Consider the following 24,035-nt stretch of genomic DNA (forward strand, 5'->3'; position numbering starts at 1 on the left):
AAAATATATGGGCTGTGTGGCGTCAGGTGAATGGCCAGCCACAGCTAAAGGGAATCTGTTCCTCCAAACAATATAATCTAAGATTGTTGAGTGTATTGCACAAACCAAGTCTCGTGTCTTATAGATGATGTTTGCAAATTTTAGTTAGTACACACGGATGCTTAAGTAAAACTCATTTGATGACGGGAAAGCATTTAAAGCCAAACAAAAGCAAAAATATGTTCCTGGTAGAAGTAGGAAGATAGTGTAGGTACATCTCAAAAAGTGACGTACTATGTCAAGAGACTTAGCAGTGACTGAGGAAATTGTAGAATTATCATGCAATAATCAAAGAAGGGAATTCACGTAATTCGGGAGATCATTGTAAGAGTTATTGATATGAATGTAACACCTGGAGCTGCCACTGTTAATGATGTAGCTTCAGTCAAAATACCTGCTATCAGCATCTTTTATAAGCAAAGAAGTGCTAAAACAGCTCTCACATAATCCATGAGGGAAATTTCTATTAATGGAATGTTAGTGCTGGGAAAGGATCACAGTGATCTGAAGCTATCAGAAACCTTACAAATACTTCCACTGGGACAGCCTTGAAAATATCTATCTAGTTTGATCCTTTGTTTTACAGATAAGTAAACTAGGGTTCAGAGAGGTAAAGTGATTTGCTCAAAGTCACACAGCTGGTTAGTAACAAAGATGGCTCTAATGTATATTGTTTGTCTTACAGATTTGTTGTCCTTGTCCATCCCTTTAGCAAACAAAACAAAACCCTCTTTTTATACTCTCAACTCTTCTGAGTTTTCCACACATTGCAATTCTCACACAAGGTACCTGGTGTTAGCATGGGGTCCACAGGTTAAGGGTTCAGTCCTACAAGACTGACCCCCATGTCAGATGTCAGTTGCAAGCCCCAGGTTGTCACCTGTATTTCTAATCAACAAGTTGTAGGTCAAGAGTTTCCATAATCACCTCTTCAGCCTTGTTAATTTGATAGAATGGCTCATAGAACTTAGGAAAAGTGCTATACTTATATTTTTGGTTTACTAAAAGGGATGCAACTCAGGAATAGCCAAGTGGAAGAGAAACATAGGACAGGATATAGTGAAGCAGAGCTTCCATGCTCTCTCCTGAAATCTTCTGTGTGTCTATCAACCTAATAGCTTTCTGAATCCCTTTGTTTAGGGTTTTTATTGAGGTTCCATAAATCATTGGCCAATGGTGATTGGACTCAATTTTCAAGCCTTACTCTGTCCTGAGGAGGCTGGGAGGTGCTGAAGGTTCCAACCCCTTAATCACTTGGTTGGTTTCTCTGACAACCAGCCTTCATCCTTCAAAAGTCACCTCAGTAAGGTAAAGTCAGGTGTTGTTGAAAAGGACTTGCTATGAATAACAAAAGATTCATGTCACCTCAATCATGTAGGAAATCCCAAGGGTACTAGGAGCACTGTGCCAGGAACCAGGGATGAAGAAAAAGTATATATTTCTTATTGTATCACATATTAGGTAGTTAGATAAACAGATATTTGTGGGAGAACTAAGTAGCTTTCCCAAGTCATTTAATTTCAGAGTAATAATAATAATAATGCAGTCCTTTTACTTTTAGGTTTGTGATCTTTCTATCATATACCATCTTTTGTGAATAAATACATGTTTTTTGATCAAGGTGATAATATAATCTAGAAATACCAAATTTCAACTGGAATTTATTTGTATTTCTTTCTGTAAAAATTAAGTGATTTTGAGATAACTTTACCAGTGATGTGAACTACTTCAGCTTCACAGAGATCAAAGAGACCTTATATTTGTTATAATGTATATACATATATATGAAATATGCTTTAATACATTTAATAAAACTACTCAGAGTGGGGAAAGCTCATCGAGTTGGGGAGTGCCATTGTCCTCACCTCCACTGAATCAGCAGACCATGAGTCTTCATGAATAGATAGTAAGGTCACAGGACTTCTGAGAGGGATGTGGCTTGTAAAGGGCAATTAGATGAGGCATTTATTCAGTATTAACAGTCATGTCTAGGATTTTGAGTTCATAATATAAAATGTATGGAAACACACTATTAATTATTTTACTAGGTTAAGAAGTTTGTGATTGTTACTACAGGGAGGTTGCAGTACTAGAAACATTAGTACTGTGTCAGGCTGGGTCCTAGAAGGTTTGGAGACATTCCCTGTTTGGTTCACCCTACCCACTTTTGCTCAATCTCCTTTTTTACTGGGAGGCTGAAGGAGCTCATCTAGGTATGCGCCTCATTCGTTGCAGTGAGACTGGTAGAAGGTATGTGCTTTTTCTAAAAACCTGAAAGTTGATATCCCAAACAGGAAGGATTCTGGAGACAGTTATCAGGAGCCTGAGGGAAGAAGCAGCAGGATGAGTGGCAGTGATAGGTGAATAGACCAACAGGAGGGTTGGCCTGGATGAGTCCTGGGGTAGAGGTGATGATCACCTTCAGCTGCATACATGGGTAAGCCTACCTCATTTGAAAGGGCAGCAAGAGGCAGAGCAGGTAATGAGGATGAAGTTCAGGATCTTGGGGAGAGGCAGGGGTCAGAGTTAAGGGCCTAAACCAAACACAGGGGCATAAAAATCCCCTCAGATACTTGGGGTGGTCATGTGAGAATGCATAGCTCCCAGCCAAGGTACAAAAGCAAAATATGATTAGATGTACATAGGTGGGAAGAGATTTCAGCCATCTATAAGAGGTGCAGTTCTTTGGAGTAGCAATTCCTTAACCTAACTTTGCATTAGAAGATCCTTGGGATCAGATTCCTAGGTTGCTGGTTAGAAGATGTATTCTGACTATAGGTCTTAGCTGAGATCAGCAATCTGTGTATTTATGTATTTTAAAGATTTCATTTATTTATTTTAGAGAGAGAGAGTGTGTGTGTGCACATAAGTGACGGGGTGGGGCAGAGAGAAAGGGAGAGAAAGAATCCCAAGCAGACTCCATGCCCAGCACAGAACCCCACTTGGGGCTTAATCCCAGGACTCTGAGATCTTGACCTGATCCGAAATCAAGAGTTGCAAGTTTAACTGACCGAGCTACCCAGGCACCCCAGAATCTGTGTTTTTAAAAAGAATCCTGTAAGATTCTAATATACAACTGGATTTGGGGATACATTCGTCTGTAAATTCTTTATAGTACTAGCAAAGTGATTGGATGATTATATTTCAATGTTCAATAAAGACTTTGGAATACCTGTAAGAGATTACCTTCACTTTGCCAAATTTCTTTTGTCTGTATAGAGATCAAAAATAAGAGGCAAGACTTTCCTCTCCCACTCTTACAATTTTGTACCATTGGAAAAAAAATATCATTTGAAATAAACATCAGTGGGATCAACATACAGGTTTAAAATTGAAACATAATCTCATGCCCTGATTCTTAATGGAAATGAGTACCCACCGACTAGACTCTGGGCAGGAAAAACAGAAGTATTGACCGCCAAGTCAGAAGAAATCATTGTAGCATTTATAAAGGATGAGTGATGCCTCTTCAGAAATGTAGCAAAAAAAATGCATTTGAAGAAATGCACACATTATTAACCTTTTTATAGTTCAAGTCATTAGAATGTGATGTTGAATATTTTCAGACATCAGAAAAGATGGATTTACCATGAGGCAGCTTGTTAGAGCAAAAAGAGCTCTTGATTTCAATTCAAGGAATCTGGGGTCTACTCCTCATTCAGCTACTGGCCCGGTATCCCTGAAGAAAGGAGCAGAGCTATATGTCCAAAGTTTTCCAAGATCTAATATTCAATGATATTTGTCATTGTAATTTAGGATTCTTAGCAGAAATGGGTCAGATGACAGCAGTATGAAAGTGGTTGGCAGAAAAAAAAATGCATCACTACAGCTTATATTCTTCCAGTAAGAAGCTACAACAAGATCATTTCTAGATTTGCCATTTATAATCCCTAAATCCTTAAAGCTCTTTTAATTAGACAAAAAAATGACAACCTGTTTTTTTCCTGGCTCCTTGATCTCTTTTCTTTCTATAGACCATCCTAACATGTTCACTCATTTACTCATTCATTTAACAAATATTTCTTGACATGTATTGTGTGCAAGACACTGTGATACTTAGTATGAAAAATCTACTCCAAAGGAATTTAAAGATTAATAGGGATAGTGAGAAATATACGATGTTCCAGAAAAGAAGAAACACTATGGTAGAAAATGATGATTATCCTAAGAATTCAGCTAAGAAGGCTTATTTCTAATGTGATTCATATTTATAGAGATGGCATGTGAGTGACATCCTAAAATTCATATAGGGTTTGGAAGTAGAAATTTGGTGGACAGCAGCCTTTCAAGCACAGAGAGATGAAAGAGCTGGATCATATTTAGAGAATAGTGAATAGTTTAGCTTGATATACCAGACGTGTGAAGGAGGTCCCTGGGAAATGAACTGAAAACATGGGCTGGATTAGTAATGGTGAAGTGCCTCTAGTGAGGCTCACAGTTTGGCTTTTCAGGAAGCAATTTTCTACAGATCAAGCCATTTCTGGGCTTGTTAATTTCTTATTTCTGCCTTCAGCACACCTTTGCCATTAGCTATGATCACCATGATAGTGTGTCTACGTTTCCTCATACCCGGCCTTATTTTTAGGAAGACATTTGACTGGTATCTCGGCTTTGAAATTTGGCCTTTGATATGTAAGACTGGATGCCAAAGGTCAGGTTCAGCCTTTCCACTTTCTTGACTGTTTTCTCTCAGGCTGTACTCTGATTTTATTAATTCTTAATCTTATCCCTTCAGTATGTCTCAAGATGGTTTGTATGTTAGTAAAAGAGACTCTCTCACAATACAAGAGAAAATCTAGGCTTTCTAGTAAGAAACACTAGAGATCTTAGGTGTTCAGAGCTTCTTACTAACAACCTAACATAGTTCAGATCTATAAACTGTGAAAAGAGATTGCATGTTTTAAGAAGTTTCACTTTGTTCACTTTAAAGAACAAACCAGACATAATCATTAATTATATCTTAAAACCTACTTTTGTCACTGTGAGAAGAAAATTCCAAATCACTTCTTCCAATATCCAGTGTCTCTTGTGCTATTTATTATGTTCTTCCAGAACTCTTTTGCCTAACTCTTTGAAATTGATTAATTTTGCACCCTCAGTGACATTTGAATCTTCTATAAGACATATTTGCTATGTTATTGAAATATCTTCCAACAAAAATAATAAGTGACTTTGATTTGGAGTATGAGTTTTAAAAGACTCAAATTCAGTACGTTGCCTTGTCTAACAGCATTAAGTATATTTGGGGCTTGTTCTGGGCAGGGCTCAAGGTAAAGCCTTATCTTCTGATTCCTTAGCCTTTTCTCTTGTCCCTTCCCTCTCTGGCCAGTGGCCCTGGGTTTTCTCTCAGGAGCAATTTTTGCTGTTTCCTTCAAATCCTATGCTTTGAAAATGCTCCATTAAACTCATTCACAAAAAAGGTTTAATAAACTGATAACTCTCAGTGGGTTTCCTTTATCAAGCTTATTTGCTTTTAACAACTCATATTATCCTAAGCAAAAGAAGTTATTTTTTAATTGGGTATGTTAGAGGTAGTGAGGCATTTCTGGCTTCTTAAAATAACTAATGTACCCTCTACCCTCTCCCATCTTAATCAAAAAGAGCCATTTCTTAATTAAGCATTTGTTTAGATAATTCTAAAGTTCCTTGTTAGATATTATGTTAAGTTTAGTGAATACGCCTGATATTTTATGCCTACAAGCCTCCTGCTTCTAGTTTGCATTTAGAATATGTTTCATTCCTCAAGTGTTTGGTGTTTTCTACTTACATCTAATGAAAATTCTGTGCTGCTGTCAAAATTCAGAAAGCATAGTTATCATTCACTGTGGTAGGTCAGGAAAATTTAAATTGGATTTGTACTCTTCAAAATCATAGTCTGTTTAGGCATAAGCAAATTACATGCAAATAATGTAGAAAATATCAGGTGTATTTGTTACACTTGAGTATGACCTTTGGGAAAATAATATTAGAAAAGTGCCTGGCTGTACTGTGGGACCATTGGAGATTTTGCAGAATAGATGGCCATCTGCACATAAAAAAACAACAACTGTAATTTTTTTATGCAATTGCCTGTATGAGATTTGGATTCCTGTTCTGTTAAGTAAGTAAGAGGAAAACTAAAGAAGGTTAGCCCCATGAATGTGCTAAAGGCAAAGGGACAATTGGCATTACTTCACCTGCCTTTAGTGTCAATCTTGTTGAAGAAGAGAAGAGAATTATGGCAAAGATGCTGTGTTGGGAATACCACATGCAACTCAAAACAAGATTCCTGCAAATCAGCTTAATTTTATGATAAACTTGAACTTATTCATATCATTATTGGACTTATGTTCAGTAATACTGCACTTTATTCTAACTTACACGTTATGATAAATGCATTATGCTAATTTCGCTGCTTATAAGAAGTTATTTGAAAGAAAAAAAGCAGGCAACCAAAAGGTTGCACTGTTTGGCAAGATATTCCATGAAAACAAGAAAATTACAGACAAAATGATATGGTTTGGAAAAAACCTAAATAAAGGTGTCTCAGTCTCAAAAAAGAGACCCTCTCTTTGACTTAAAGTCATACATTATGTTAAAATATCCCTCACACTAGTGCTCCTTCAGGTAGATTTCATGGTATGTAATCCATCAGTGCTCAGGTACTGAAGATTCCATACAGGTAAACTATGAGGACCTGAGGCAGGGTGGTAGTGTGTTGGCATCATAAGGTTAGGTCTGGATTTTAGAGGATTGAGCACTGCCAGAGTGAGCCAAAGGAGGTGCCAATAGAGGCATTTATGTAGCTAGGGGAAAAACAAGGGAAAAAGGGACTCCAAGGAAGAGGAGTGCTATAATGGGGAGATGGGGAATCCAAATTTCATCAAATCTTTTCATATCAGGGAGATTAATTTTCCATCTAGTGTTGTTCATTTTTTCCCATTTGATTTTAACTTATCAAGTCACCATGAAGACATTTGGTTGGGAAAAACAATATATTGAAACATCATTTTAGCTTCATTTTTCTAACCATAGGAACATAGTTCTTCCTTCTGTCAAATTTATGTCTCTGAACATTTCTTTCCCTTAAAATGCATGGACACAGTATCAGAGATAAATGAATTTAAATACTAGCATTACTATTTAGGAGCACAGTGATCTTGGGCAAGTGAAATAACTGCACTGACCATCCATTTCTCCTTTGTGAAATAGAGACAATAACTTGATGAAAATTTTGAGGAGAAATATGGTGATATCTGTATATCATCTGATCAAGTGCTGGCACATGGTAAATGTTTCATATTAGCTAGTATCATTATCATAGATACACAATTCTGTTGACAATTCTTTCTTTCTGGAAATAAGACTATTGGTCAGATTTAACACACATAAATGAAATTTCGTTTCTCTACACCTGTGAAATCAGAATCATTGGGCTGTGTTACTTTTTTTTTCCTCAGATGGTACGCATATATGCATGGTATCAAATAAATGACTTAAAGGATTCTTAGTCTAATTTTTTTATGTCAAGGAATTTATAGATTCTATGTTTGAAAACTGATGTGGCTCTTCACACTTATTATGAAATGCACAACATGACTTGTTTCTCCCTTGCATCGTGGATAGGGACCCCTGCTTACTTTGATAGAGATCTATGTGTAAAAGACTATCTAAAGGGGATTCCTGGGTGGCTCAGCGATTTAGCGCCTGCCTTCGGCCTAGGGCGTGATCCTGAACTCCCAGAATCGAGTCCCGCATCGGGGTCCCTGTATTGAGCCTGCTTCTCCCTCTGCCTGTGTCTGCCTCTCTCTCTCTCTCTCTCTCTCTCTCTGTCTCTTATGAATAAATAAACAAAATCTTTTTTTTATATATTCTTTTTTTTAAATTAATTTATTTATGATAGTCACAGAGAGAGAGAGAGAGAGAGAGAGAGAGAAGCAGAGACACAGGCAGAGGGAGAAGCAGGCTCCATGCACCGGGAGCCCGACCTGGGACTCGATCCCGGGTCTCCAGGATCGCGCCCTGGGCCAAAGGCAGGCGCCAAACTGCTGCGCCACCCAGGGATCCCTAAATAAACAAAATCTTAAAAAAAAAAAAAAAAGGCTATCTTCAAAATATAGAGCATCCTGAGCTGATAGATGCTCTGGGATCTGATGTTTTCAAAATGGATAAAACTCGTTATTCAGGAACTTGGAAGTATAAGCTTTTTAAATAATATTAACATAATTAATAACCCCAGTGTAACCCTAATGGTTCATTATATGTCATAAATTCCTTTGCATATCTTATATATCACTTTTTCAATAAGTGTGTTCTCTTCTATTATGTATCTTGGTAAGTGTGATTCTCATTTTTTTTTTTTTTGCCATTACCACATTATCTTAGATTGATGTTTCTGCTCTTATTTTGCATGTTGTCCTCTCCTTAGTCCAAGCCTTTCTGTAGATTTTACAAATCCAATTTCCTAACAGAACTGAGAAATATAGTTAAAGGTCTGAGCACAGAAGGTAAAAAGTATGATAGAAAGTATGTGATATTTGAACTTAGTGTGTTTTGTTCAAATTGGATAAATGGACTTAACTTTTTTTTTTTTTTTTGAGAGAGAGAGAGGAGGGGAGGGACAGAGGTAGAGAATCTTCAAGCAGACTCCCCGCTGAGCATGGAGTCCAACATGGGGCCAGTCTCACCACCCATAAGATCATGGCCTAGCCAAAATCAAGAGTCAGCTGCCCAGTTGACTGAGCCACCCAGCTCCCTGGATTTATCTCCTTTTAACTTTAAGACTTTGGCACTCATCAAGAGATAAGTTATCCTTATAATGGAAGGAACCCATGCTAGAGAAGAGGAAACATGGGTCCTGTTCTTATTCAGCTCATCATCTGATGGTCTTATAGAGAAACTAACTTGAAATTGCAGATAGATTTTCCTTGTTAGGACACAGCTAACAACCAAGATTTCAATTTATCAGAATGTAATTGATAAATATGGCAGAACTGGATTATTGCTTCAGTCACATCATTCTAAAGAAGCTCTTGTCTACTGTGTTGTCACATTTTAAAACTGACATCAGTTAATATTTTAAGGTACCTTTTTTTTTCTCATGGCCTTTCTTTTGACCTCTTCTAGTGCTTTCCCCAATTAGCACATTACCTAATTCATACTGGTTACTTTTTCAAAAAGTATTTGTTGAATACTCGTTCAATGATATATGTTTATATATCATTGGAACTATAAAGAGATGATTGAATCCTTCATCATCTCATCTAGGAAGGGAATACATGGTTTGACTAACTTGATATAGTAGGATAACCCAGAGCTTTCAGAATCAGGGGCACCAGAATTTGAATCTCTTCCATCATGCACTAGCTGGAAAAATAAAGTAGCTTTTCTGAGTCTTTTTTTTTTTTTTTTTTGGTAAGTAAAATCCATGTGCTTTCTATCATATAGGAGTTCTGTGTAGATGAAGAGAGAGAGAAAAAAAATTCTCTCAGTTAGCTTCCTAGATGGAAACACAGGATATACTCAAATGGGAAAATGAGGGAAGAGACTATTTTACAAGGTTAAAGGATATCTACAAGTATTATGAAGCATCCTGGGGCTAGTCACAATGGGGAGCCATTGCAATACCTAGAACTGAAGGAAAGAGGAGAGTGAAAAGTTTGCAGAACCCAGAAATAGTGCTGTGTTGTAGGAGAGAGACATCTAGAGCAGTGGCCTGTGGTAGAGGGATGCAGCTAGACCATAGCCAGGCAGAGAGTAAGATCACGGAATAAATATCCTGACTTCTCTTTATTCCCACTCTCCCATTTCCTGCTAGTGCCTCTGGTTGGCTAAATCCATTCAGAAGGAACATACTAATTCGGGTTAGTTCATACCGGTCTGCTCTGGGGAACAGAGCAAGTGTAGAAAGAAAGATCTTTCTCTCTACTCTCCTCTCTCTGGACTCTCTCTGTCTTTTGATCTTTGGATCCATCACGAACATAGTACTTGCTACATAACACAGGGTAACCATATAACTTACTGCCTAAATTGCAACATTTTTGAGAGAAAGGGATGATACTATTAATAATTGCACTGGGACAACGGGCATAGAACAGATTTGTGCCAGGCAAATCAGGGCTTATTGTCACCTTACTAACGGAGCATAATAAGCCTAGGTAAATGTGAATTTCCTGCCCTTCCTTTAATGCTTTTTTCAGATTCTTTCCTCCTATAATAGAGTAATGTGCACATTTTGAGAAAGAAGATTGGATTATTTTAATAAAGCAATCTAGACTCATCTCCCTGTGGCAGGCTTTCCAAAGTTGGTAATTATTACTGAGTCCCTTGCTAAAATCTGCCAGAAGAATGAGAAGGATTTAGGTTATTCTTTAAACCTAAAACCTGATTATCTTGTTTAGTAGTTTCTCCCGGCTTGGAAACCTTGTTTGAACACTAAAGACAGTAGAGGCAACAGAGGGTCTATTACTCAATAAATGGAATGTACATAATATACACAGGGGGATCTGGTGAGCTATTTATACTTCTCTGGCACAGCCTTGTTTAAGTCTTACTTATATCTTAAAACCAATTACTGTATGTGTTGGTTTCTTCTATTTGGAAGACACCAGTGATTAATATTTTTAGAAGGAGTAAATATTAGTGGTTGAACAGGAGTGGTTTTCAATGTCATTATATATAACACAGAACAGGAAAAAGGAGAATACTAATGAATGCAGGGAATTAAGGAGATCAACAAACATTTCAGCATATGCTGATAGGTGCATGTAAGTTCAGACAAAAATAATTTTAGTTAAGCCAAGAAGTGTCGATATGATCAAATATGATGGAGTGAATTTGGAACAAAAGAAGCTTTAATTGTGAAAACTGTGTGTGGTTTACCTCCTACATGCTGGATTTTTTGACAACATACTTGGGAAATAAATAACCTTGGTTATTTCTGCTTATTGATATTTCACCTTTTATATTTATGTTTTTACTGCCCTGTTTGTGATAGCTATGTCAGTATCAATGGTCCGATGCTTCCCTTTGAGGTTTTGTGGGATCATTTGCATCCTGGGCTTGGACCCACCTCTGGTGCTCTTGCTCCTGGCATAGTGACTTTCTTGAAAACATTACCTTTGCCCAGCTTGGATAAGTCTCTGTGCTCATAAGCTCTTGTATTGCTTCCTCATCATGCATCCATATTTGAATAAGGTCTCCTCAAGGAGTGACTTACTCCTTTTCTCCAGAGACTTCTTTTTACTTAACAATTGGGAGTCACATAGTCACTTGACTATGACTCTAATGGATTGGGATGACATCTGTTTCACTCAGCCCTAGTGTTTTTCCAACCCTATTGGAAGATAGGGTATATATCCTTAAGGAAAATGCCTCCTAACTTTTCAGTGAGGGTTCTTTTTAATTAAACAAGCATTTTATTGGCAAGCAAACATTCAGTCTTGTCATTCAACCTGTTCTGTGCCATCAATGAAATCTTAAGTCTCTAGAGTTAGGTGTCCTGACCTTGCATTCTATGAAATTGTTCAACTGGGGGCACATACAACAACATCCTAGAGGCAGAATTTTGTGTCCCATAATTGATATCATGTTATCAGAAAGCTTCCTAAACCAAGGATTGTCACAGCAGCAGAGAAGGGCCAGGACTTCCTAAAAGTACAGGCCTCACTAGTTTTTTATAATATGTTTATGCAAGGATTTGTAGTTTCTGTGAGTTCTTTCTAGAACTTTTTTGAGGTCACCCCTACAAAAAAGAATCAAGGAAGTTTTACAACTTGACATTGGTAAACATACTTTTAAAAATCATCTGTAATTATAAGAAAAGATCTTTTTTGCCAAATATACATTTTTAAGTTGGAAAGTGGAAATTAAGAATTTTGTACCCATTATGATCATCATATAAAGGTAAAGCAAAAATTCATAAATGAATTGGTTGACTAATTTATTTATTTGTTTACCAAATGCTTTTGAATTCTATTACATGCCATATTCTTCTAAACACAAGGGGTATAATGGCAAATCAGATGGACACATTCTCTGATCTGGTGGAGTTTAAATTTTTAGTAGGGGAGACAGGGAGCACACAACTACAAAATAAATAAATAAGTAAATAAATAAATAAATAAATAAATAAACAAACAAACAGAACATAGCAATGCTATGTCAAGATTACTATGTTTGAGTAACAGAGGGGCTGCTCTCTAGGTTAAGGACAGTCTTTTAAAGGAGGTTACTTTCAGATCTAGGTTTGAGTGACAAGGTGCATCAGCAAAGCAGGGATGGGGAGATACCATTCCAGTCAACAGGAATAGTGAGCGCACAGGCCCTGAGGCCAGAACCAGGCTGGCACATTCCAGACACTGGAAGAAGGATAGTAGTGGGCGAGAGGGAGAAGTTGTTAAAGGGCTTGCAATGTCCTGTTGCTGCTTGTAGCCAGTAAAAGGAGTTCAGATTTTTTCTAAGTGCTTTGGGGTATAATGGAGGGGGTTACATAAGAGAGTGACATGAGGGATCCCTGGGTGGCGCAGCGGTTTGGTGCCTGCCTTTGGCCCAGGGCGCCATCCTGGAGACCCGGGATCGAATCCCACGTCGGGCTCCTGGTGCATGGAGCCTGCTTCTCCCTCTGCCTATGTCTCTGCCTCTCTCTCTCTCTCTCTCTCTCTCTCTCTCTGTGACTATCATAAATAAATAAAAATTTTAAAAAAAAGAGAGTGACATGATTTGATGAGCATATTTAAAAAATACTCTGGCTGCTGGGTGGAGAATTAACCACCATAAGGAAGCAGAGTGGATGCCTGGAGACCACTGAAGTTATTGTGCCACCAGTGAGAGATGACAGTTGTTTGCAGTAGGGTGCTGGTGACAGGGATGGAGGGAAGTAGGCAGAATGGAGGAAAGTCTTCTTTTGTGGATATTTGCCTTTAGAATATAGTCTACATGAATATAATAGCCAATGACTAGCATCTGAGGATTGTTTCTTTCTGATTATTAGAACAAGACTTCCTCGGTAAGAACTCAAGAGGGATTTATATGTGCCTTTGCTATACAACCACATTCTTCCTTAGTTTTCTTGGTCTCTTATCTAGAATGTTGCCACTTAAACTTTCTCATATAATACTGTAGGAAAATCGCCCATAATTGCCTTTCAATCTGTTCCCATTGAAGGAAGCTTTATGTTAGCCTAACTCCCTGCATCATTTGTGTACACATACAGTTTATGGATTTTCATACTGTTTAGAGAAGAGTGATAACCTCTCAAGCCAAGTTGAAAGAAGGAAAAGTATGACAGAAAGGGATGCTGGGGGCATAAGTTTCTTTGGAGATGAGATGACCCATGCTGAATGAATTGGATAGGAAAGAAGGAGGATTTGAACAAATCACCCTAGGATGAAACACAGTCTGTAAGTGATATAAGGGAAAAGTCACTGAAGCTCCTTACCAGTAAGCTAAGGTTTCCAACAAGGCAGGTCTGGCATCTTGATTAAATAATTAGAAGGAGCTCTGAGAAAAGAGAGAGAAAAAAAGAAAAAAAAAAGTGAGAGGCAAGGAGGGAAAAGTTTAGAGTGAAAATGGAGCTTAGCAAAGTCAAATCAAGAATAGGGGAAGAGTTCCATTTCCCAGTCCCCTCAAAAACAAGCAACAACAAAAAAACAAAAATTGAAACCAACCAAACAAAGCCCTAGTCTCTGAGCAAAAGCCCACTCAACACTTTGGTAGGAAAACACTGGCTTTAGAGTCACACAGGCCTGAGTTTGAATCCACATCCCATAATATATGTGAATTTGCCATCAGGACCCTGTCTCTGAGTCTCAGTTTCCTCATTCATAAAATGGAAATGTAATGCTGTAATTCCAAGAGTAACCTTGGAAAAAACTGAATGAGCTGGCACATTGTTTGAATCCAATTCTTGACTTTTTATCTAAGGATCTTTGGTAAGAGAGTTAATCTTTTTAACATTGGTTTCCTTATCTGAAAAACAGGGCCAATAACTATGTCACAGATTGTTGTCTAACATATTATCACTATTTTACATATTGTTGTTGGAGTTTTTATTGTTTAAAAGCTTGGCCCAAAGCAAGCCAGGAAAAATATTATTTCCTTTTTTGCTATTTTCCTTCCTTCAACTCTTGTGTCTCATTATTATTCTTCCTTCATCATGGAAAATCTTTTTCTTCCTGCAACGTTCAGATTTTAGTCTTCAGGTTCACATACATGAGTATATGCCTGCTTTAAACTATTTTTCTCATAAGATAAATACATGATTTCTTCCTCTCTGTTTGGAATAATTATCAATAATTTCTCTTTTTGCTCTCAAAAGTGTCCCAGTTTGGACAACAAAATACATGGTCACCCCTTTTATAGTTACTGTTAATCGTCAGGTCATTCAATATGTAATTGGAAATATATATCTTTGGAAAACTTAGTGCTGTATGAAGGACGGTTCAAGTCAATATTAAGTTTGTAAAAATGATTTTCTGAAAAAACAGACAAACAAACAATGTCTTGTTTACTAAATATGCAATGAATCTACCAGCAAGCCCTGATTGAGGGGACACTCAGGATGGGTTGTCACTCCTGGAGCATTCTGGGGCAAACCAGATGCACTCCTGTAGGTCATTTCCTCACACTGCAGGTTATGAAAATGCCCGTAATGTTGAAAAACATTCATGGTTCCAGTCTCTCCCAAGCATAGGTAGAGGGTTGTCTCTGTGTTTCAGGTGCCATCACATGCACCTGGAGAAAGTTTGAATTGTCCTTTGTTGTCCATGTCATGTAAGCTTGTCAAAGAACCACAGCTTTCTTTGGGAAAATGAGCTTTATATGTCCCAAAAGACAACACAGCAGGATGGTGCTGGGGGAAACAATGGATGACATTTTGGGGGGGATTGTGATTTCTTTTCTCAACCTGTAATATAGTGGAGAAAAAAGCTCTTTTAAAAATTTAGTCTGGACCTAGCCTTAGCACCATGTCAAATTAGAGAAGCCATGGAACTTGGAATCCTCAATATTTCGTTCCTGCTTAAACAAGTTATAGTAACATTTATTTTCTTCATAGAGTGATATTTGATTCATAATTCGATTATTGTACATTCTAACAAGAAAAAAGGAGAGGAATTCATAATGTTATAATTGATCAATGTTAGACACTTCTGAAATTCATCTCACTCCCCTCCATATGCCAACCCATACCTCACCACAGTATAACTGGAAACTCATAATAAAGCGTCACAAAATAGCCTCTGCCTTCAGGTAACTTGCTAACTTCTTAGAGATATACACATGAAAAAAAAAGTTGAAGAAAATGAGAATACAGTATAAAATAAGTGCTAAACTAAGTTAAAAATGAATACTGTAAGACAGAATTTGGGATTGTGTTGATTATTCAGTCCACTTGGCAAAGAGAATCTCTGAATACATTATTAGTTTAAAACCAAGTATTAGGTGGCTTAGACTTTTTAAAGTATTGGATATAATTTTGGATGTCTGGCAGAACTAGGGTATCCACTTTTATTAAAACAATTTCTTCTAGAAAAAACATGAAATATTCATTGCTAATATTAAACCAAACTTCCTTTTATATTAAATCTAAGATTAGAATAGGATACTTTTAATTTTTGTAACAGTAGTTGCATTATTCTATAACAATAATAGCTGCAATTTCAGGGCTTGGTGGGTGCTAGGTCTGTGGTTTAAACTGTCTCATATTATCCTCCCAGTCTTCTTAAGAGCTAGGTATTATTATCTCTGAATCACAGATGATGAAACTGAGGTCACTACTTTGGTCAAAGTCACACCCTTAGACGTTGACAGAGATAGTTTTCAATGCCAGGCTTTGTTTACTATATCATAGAATGCAGTTTGTGAAGCAAGATTATTAATGTGATGATGTTTTCTTCCTAGATGTCATCATTGTTTTAGTGGAAGTCACAATTTACTGCTGATCTAAATGCTTGTTGGACACCTATTTATTCCTACTTATCAGATTGTCATCACCAGACTTAACTGCTTTGCTATTTGATGACCTCTTAGTTTCCTTAGGATTAGGTAGATGTGAGGCCACTTTGGCCTTCTTCACTAAGGAGTTTTGCATATGTCTTGGTCCTGGTCTTCTAGCTTGACCTTTAACAACAGATATTTGGTGCCATAGTTAACATTTGCTGCCGCTGACAGGAAGTAGCAGCACTCAAAGGTTTTCTTTAAGGGGGGAAAAAAGCCCTCATAAATCTAAAATTCAGAACAATGGAAATCACCCAACACATAGGAAACTGCTTCTCTCCCTGGTGGCATTTTATTTTATTTTTTAAAAGATTTTATTTATTTATTCATGAGAGACACAGAGAGAGGCAGAGATGTAGGCAGAGGGAGAAGCAGGCTCCTTCTGGGGGGCCTGATGTGGGACTCAATCCCAGGACCTGGGGTTCATGACCTGAGCCACAGGCAGATGCTCAACCACTGAGCCACCCAGATGTCCCTCTCGTGGTATTTTAAAAATAGAGAATTAAAATGGAGCCTAAATTAAAATTTCCATTCTCAACTGTTTGCTCCAATTATTGTTCATGGAGTCATTCCTTTACTTCTAATTTTATTTTTTACATCAGTGTATTCTTTAAAACTGGGGAGAATAGCGTCATATGTCAGGGGATTTGGAATCATAGTGTTTAGCAATTGCTATAATCATGAAGTTTCACAGAATTTTTGTCTTTTTTTTTTAAGATTTTATTTATTTATTCATGAGAGACAGAGAGAGAGAGAGAGAGAGAGAGACAGAGACACAGGCAGAGGGAGAAGCAGGCTCCATGCAAGGAGCCCAATGTAGGACTTGATCCCAGGACTCTGGGATCACACCCTGAGCCAAAGGCAGATGCTTAACTGCTGAGCCATCCAGGCACCCCCAGAATTTTTATCTTATATTAAAAATTCATATAAGTAGTATATCTAATTCATTACATATCTATTTTCATATAGGTATATTTTTTTAAAAAGATTTTATTTATTTATTCATGATAGACATAGAGAGAGAGAGACAGAGACAGAGACAGAGAGACAGAGACAGAGACAGAGACACAGGCAGAGGGAGAAGCAGGCTCCATGCAGGGAGCCCAACACGGGACTTGATCCCGGATCTCCAGGATCACGCCCTGGGCCAAAGGCAGGTGCTAAACCGCTGAGCCACTCAGGGATCCCATATAAATGTATTTTTAATTACTTTCACATAAAATCAATGTTTTAGGAAGATATGCCGCATTTTCCAGTGGTTTGAGCTATTTGGCAAACAAACTCATGTTTTCTGGTGATGCCATCCTGTAGTTTGAAAATCATAACATTAAGGAATTTTCTTCAGGAAAATCTGTTTGGAGTACTGAGTTACTCATTAATTTATTCATTCAACAGATTTCTTTCTTCAGTGTTCACTCTGATTAATGACAATTCAAGCATTGGGTACAGACTTATGGCTAATTTCATCAATGTTCTTACTTGCATGGTGCCAGCTTCAATATTAAATAATAATAATAAATAAATAAGTAAACTAAAAATGTCACATATTTATCAATTCTGTGATTAAAATAAAGATATTGCGAGGTGGAGTAAATAGGCATCTCTTTAGACCTGATAGGTCAAGAAAGATCTCTCTGGTGGTGTGACATTTTAAATGACATCTAAATGATAAGCCAGCCATATAAGGACCTATATGACAGATAGGTCCATGATGGAGTAAAAATCCTAGGATGGAAATGAGTATGTCTTGTTCTTTCACCGGAAAGAAGACCAGTGACATAAAGAGTGAGTGGAAGAGGTGAATGGTGAGGCAAGGTGATCAGATTGTTGAAGCCTTGTGGACTGTGGTGTCCAAAGTTTGGGTTCTATTCTAAGTGTGAAAGATGTCAGTGGAAAGCTTGAAAGAGGGAATGACATGATCTGATTTATCTTTTTGAAGATCACTCTGGATGCTGTGTGGAGAAAGCATTGTAGAGGGTAAGAATGGAATCAGCATGAGCAGTTAGGGAGACTCTGAAATGCTGCAGGTAAGAGATGATAGTGGCTCAGATAGTAATAGTAGCAGCGGTTGTGATAAATTTGGGATATATTTTAAAGGTAAAGTCAAAAGGACCTACTCATTTATTAGGTGAATATTGGGAGAAGAAGTTAATTGTCAGATTTTACCTTGAGCAACTGGATATGCCACTTGGTAAGAGGGAGAGGATGATGATTTGAAAGAGTTAACCAAATCTCCATTTTGGGAAATTCACCATCCAGGTGAAGAAGTCAAGTAGGATACAGGAGTCAGAGAAAGGGTCAGATAAACTGCAGATAAAAGCCCCATGTCTGGACTAAGTTTGATGAGTTTTAAGATCAGTTAAAAGAACTAGTGTGTCTGGAGCAGGAAGCAAGAAAGACACCAGTAGAAATGAGGTCACAGAGATTGGACTTGGGAGGGATCACTTAGGATCTCAAGGTCAGGCAAAAGCATTTGGAGATTCTGAGTGTGACAGGAAGTCATTGGTGAGTTTAGCCCAAGTAACGCAGTGTGATTAACATTTTTAAAAGGATTACTCTGGCTGTTATATAAAAAATTGATGGGTAGAAGGTGGTGCAGGGAGGAAGAGTAGAGGAGGAGGGAAAAACTTACTAGAAGGTAATTGGAGCTGGGGATATTAGATGTCTTGCAATGTATGAGTGAGTTCTGCAGTCACAAATTTTCTCACCTATGTTTTGTATGATCTTTGAACACCCAACTAGAGAGTCATAGGGGTGAAGGATCTACTTATAATTATAGAAACATAAATTTATATATTTACATATCATTTGTGCATAGTTTTAGTCTACATTAAATTTTCTAGGAATGTAAGTTTGTGTGTATTTAAGGAAATACTGTCCTTGTTTTGTTTAGAACTCTGCCAACAGCAGTTCAGTAGCTTGGAAAATCAAGTCATTGACGGCAGTGCCTTCATGGTATTTAAGTGGTCAGTAACTCACACCTATATCTACCTGCATTTGTGTCATCTTGTTGATGGTTCTTTCTATAGGTATAAGCAGCTGATACCAACATGTCTTGGAAACTAGTAGTATCCATACATTTACCTATTGAAGTACATCTTATGGAACACTATACTGATTTTTTGAAAAATGTGTAGGTTACAATATCTATGAATTTATTTCAGAGTGCTGAGCTATTGTTATATAAAGGGAACCACTAATGTGATAAATTGAGAACCACAGATCTAGGTAATGATGGATAACATATTTCTGGTGATGACTGATGTTAAGCCAGATAGATTTAGACCTGATAATCTCTTAGGTTAATGCAATTTGCCCAGAAACAGATAGCTATTTGGCTACAGATACTGATTTTGAACCCATCTCAGACTGTTCCAAAGCCCATATTCATTGCCATACCCATCAGTGTAAGGATTTATTTTCAGAAGTTTATTTCTGAAATACTCTGTAGTAGAGTATTCCACTTAAATTCTTGGCCCAAGAAAAATATTTTATTATTTATTTATTTATTTATTTATTTATTTATTTATTTATGATAGTCACAGAGAGAGAGAGAGAGAGAGAGAGAGAGGCAGAGACACAGGCAGAGGGAGAAGCAGGCTCCACGCACCGGGAGCCCGATGTGGGATTCGATCCTGGGTCTCCAGGATCGCGCCCTGGGCCAAAGGCAGGCGCCAAACCGCTGCGCCACCCAGGGATCCCCAAGAAAAATATTTTAAAGTTATCCCTCTACTGGTAATAAAATTGTTAATTTAGCCAACTTAGTTGTTAAAATAGTTAAATTTGGATGTTAAGAACATATATAATAATTATTGTGTCTATTATGTGAAGAATAAATCTGATTTTGCCTGATTTTGGCTTTTTTTCCCACTTCTTGTTGGGATAGCTTGTACAAAACACTGGGTTTTATCATGGTTTCTAATTTAAACTTGAAAATAGTTTCTATTTGTTTTTAATTATCTTCCTCTTATCACAAGCTTATTTCTTATTGGTTAGGTAAGTGCTTCACGACTACTACAAATAGAAAACGCATACAGATTTTTACTTTAAAATTTTAGAATACTTGTTTTACTAGAAAATCTGTTCAGTTTTCATCTCTGATTTTCCCTTTGTAGAAATTCACCTGGTAAAATGTTCTTTAAGTGTCAATATCAACAATATTATTACTCTGTAGAAGAATAACTGAGAAGGAATTAACTTGGCAGTAATTGTCATGTAGAAAAGTAATTTTGAACAGACATAACACTTTTGTGACCATACTTCTAGGGACTATCACCAAAGCATTTTAATTTTAATGTAAGAATTTGCAACATTTTAGAAAAACAGTTGCTATAAATATATCAACCATATTTTGTTACTATATCAAATAATTTTTTGATAGTTTTGACAAAGGGGAAATGTAAGTTAAAATACGTAATATGTCTTCTTTTGTTTGGGCCACTTTGCATTGGAAATTGACATGATATTAAAAGATTGATTTTTAACATTTCACTTTTATTGTGAGGCGATGAATAGCTCAGATCCACAACATCGTAGGAGATTTCTTAATCTCCACGTTGCACCTTGCTCTTCATGGTGATTTGTGTCTGGCTTTGTCTTATGGATAGAAAGGAAAGATCCACTTTCTTACTGTGTTGAAGATATAAAAGAAATTAATTACACTGCCTGTGGTTACTATCTCCACAGAATCAAATTACTTGGTTTAGGAAATATTTCATCTGTTAAAAATCCAGTGTGGACCAGAGATACTGCGCCTCGACCAAATAAGAGGTGCGACCTCAAGATAAATTTACTTTTCATGACTCTGACTGTGAAAAGCAGGGCAGCACATGCCCAAAAGCTGTCCCAGTGAGGCACCAGAGACACTGTAATCCTTTTTTTATCAAATTGAATTGTAAACCATTCCTATTTAGGATCATTTATAAGTGGTTTGAATGTTACTTAACAAGCATTATATTGCAGAGTAGTGTTACATATTGCCAAAGAAGGAGGTTTCTATGACTTCTATTTATCTATTGCACCAGTGTTTTAGACAAGTAACAAATGAAATTCCTCTTCTAAAATTAAATCCAGCTTCATTTTTGTCTTTCACCCTTAAAGGATGAAACATTATTTGCTTCTTGGACAGTTCCTGTACTCTATCATCTTTCATTACTTTTATAAGTTCTGTCATAAATGCTCTAGCTCTTTGGCCTTGGCTTCTAACTGCCTATTATAGAGATAAGTGTCTGGGTTTGATAATATAAAATCCTCAAATGTTGCTTTACCTGCAATTAAAAAGTACTTTACAAGCAGCATTAGGGTAGGATATGGTCTTCATTTCTCTATTGTATTTGTCTTCTCACATAATTTTGGTTCTTCATAACCATGAAGAACAGTTTCTAGAGCATTTGGAACAGTTCCCTTTACTGAGGTCCATACCCGGACACCTGTCTCTGGACACTCTTACCTGGATGTCCCACCTTAAACTCAACCTGAATGCTATTCCTTCCCATGTTTTCTCTGTTGTAGAGGCTGACAAATTATGGTCCTTGGGCCAAATCTAGCCTACTGCCTGTTCTTACATGGCCTTACAGAAAGGTAAGAATAGTTTTTACATATTTAAGAGAAAATGAAAAAAATATTTCATGACATGTGAAAATTAGATGAAATTCGAATTTTGGTGTCCGTAAAAATGTCTTACTGGAACACAGCCACACTTGTTCATGTGTTGCCTGTAGCTACTTTTGTGCCACAATAGCAGAACTGAGTAGTTATGATGAAGACCGTCTGGCTTTCAGAGGCTTAAAATAGCCTGAGTTATCTGGCCATTTACAGAAAAAAGTTTGCTGACTCCTGCTCAATTTGAATGGAAGATTTTTCCACTCTCTCAACTCTTACTCTCCCAATATCAAAACCTCAGAATTCTCTTCCAGACTTTCCTCTTTCACATGCATAGCCTATTGATATATATAAGGAACATCTCCAGATCAGATTCCTCTCCTTTATTCTCACTTCTGCAGCTTTGCACATGGGTCCTTGCCATCTATTGCCTGGACGACAGCAATAGTTCTCAACCTCAGTTTCTTTCCAATAAAATTCACTTTCTATTTGAGTATCAAAGCTGTCACATGCTCCAATAATTAGATAAATCCCCTATTTCAGTTCCCTATTAAAGATGTCGTTGGGATCCTGCTTCCAACTGAATCAAGTCCAAAGTCCTCACCATTATAGCATATCCCTTCATGCATTGATTCTGGCTTCTCCAGTTTCATCTCCTTTGGCTGCTGCACCCTCTGTTCCTACTCTTGCATCCTCAAGTCCCACACAATGCAGTACTTTTTATTGTCCACCTAGTATGTTGCTGCCTTTCATGACCATCTGCCTTTGTGACATGGCTGACTTTTTCTTCACTGCCTTTTTACTGCCTTCTAAATAGCAAACTTGATTTCAGTTTTTTTGAGATTCAGTTTAAATGTCATATTTGAGAATCCTTTCCTAGAACCTTCAAGTAGAGTTCATTGTTCTCACATTTCATCTCAGCACTAGTGTAGATATTGGAGCTCTTCCTCATTTTTGTATCCTGACAACCTAGCATTTGTCTCGAAGAAGATAATCATTATTTGTTGGCTAAATAAGTGCTCATATATGTTTAGAGAGATTTTTTTTTTGTTTAGAGAGATTCTTGATTTTAATTTTGAATTCATTTTCATTCAAAACTCTAAAATAATAGCAATCAAGTCTGTTAATCCTGTCTAGTCTAGAATGAAACTCTGATTTATGGGCAATTACCCAAAAGTCTCATATAGGTATCAGTAAATGCTATAGTATTCATTATTTAATTTTGTGGTTTTTCTTTTTCTTTTTTTTAAAGATTTATTTATTTATTTTAGAGAGAGAGAGAGGGAGAGCAGGAGTGTGGGGCGGAGGGGCAGAGGGAGAGGGAGAGAAAGTCTTAAGCAGATTCCATGCTGAGCCCAGGCCTGACAGGAGGTTCGAACTCAAGACCCTAAGATCATGACCTGAGATCATGACCTGAGCTGAAGCCAAGAGTTGGATGCTCAACCGACTGTGCCACCCAAATTCTGTGTGTTTTTTTTTTAACTTGCAACATTATTAAATCAAATGTACTGATATATCTATTAACTTCCTTTCCAAATAATTATTCATGACCTCAATGTAAAACGAAACAAAAATAAAAGCAAAATCCTTTGTATTCTGAACTTTGTTATTTGTTTTATATTGGCCTACTATTTACTATAATTTTTACTATTTGTATAGGCAGTAGTTATTTTTTCAAATTCAGTTTTCAGGAGGAGCAGGTTATGTGTAACTAGTTGGTAAACATGTTTCAGTTACTCAAACTCTCCATTCACTTGGAGAATTAGCTAAAGCTCCTGATATTCTCTCATTCTCCCTGGTCCTGTCCTTGGATTCACATTATCAACTCCGTAAAAGGCTAGACATGGAGCTTATTGAGCTATTTTACATGTGTCCTGTAAAGACTGGTTAGATGAAAAAGAATATAAAGCCGTCTAACTGAAGATTTTAAGATTATCTATGAGTTTCATTCATCTATTATTTTCCTGGCTCCATTTAGTATGGATAATAATAGTGAGACAAGCTTATGATTATATAGTACTCTATACTTATTCAGAGTGCTTGCGCCTACATTATGCCTCCTGCCGGGAAGGCATGGGTGGTATTGTTATAGTGATTTTTTTTTAAATGAAACTGAGGCTCGGAAAGGTGAAATTACCTGCTAAAATTCTTACAGCCCATTAGGGATGTGGCTGAAATTAAAACCTAGTTCCTGACCTCTTGTAATTTTTCTGTGGTTTTGATTTCTTCAGCTAAAAATATATTGGTTATCAAGCTGTTGTCTCTTGGCTCTAAAGTACCTTCCCATACTCTGATTTGTGGCAAGGGGCCAGGACTGCAGAGTCCTTGTTCTTTACCAATGGCTTCTTGTTAGGTTTTGCCGGTAGATGGATGTTAGGAGAACAATATTCCGCCTGCTGTTCCTGAAACATACATCTAGC

The 24,035-nt window shown here is 37.2% G+C and overlaps 1 protein-coding gene across 1 annotated transcript in view; it reads left to right on the forward strand.

The window, feature by feature from the left end:
* Positions 1 to 24,035, forward strand: part of NXPH1 (neurexophilin 1) — a 433,900-nt gene that overhangs the window by 374,680 nt on the left and 35,185 nt on the right. Inside the window, exon 18 of the mRNA XM_049093635.1 lies at positions 21,526 to 21,594. Coding sequence (XP_048949592.1) covers positions 21,526 to 21,594 — 69 coding nt within the window. The remainder of the gene's footprint in view (positions 1 to 21,525; positions 21,595 to 24,035) is intronic.

The sequence above is a fragment of the Canis lupus genome, chromosome 14 (genome assembly GCF_003254725.2).
Source record: "Canis lupus dingo isolate Sandy chromosome 14, ASM325472v2, whole genome shotgun sequence".
In the NCBI taxonomy this organism is placed as follows: domain Eukaryota; kingdom Metazoa; phylum Chordata; class Mammalia; order Carnivora; family Canidae; genus Canis; species Canis lupus.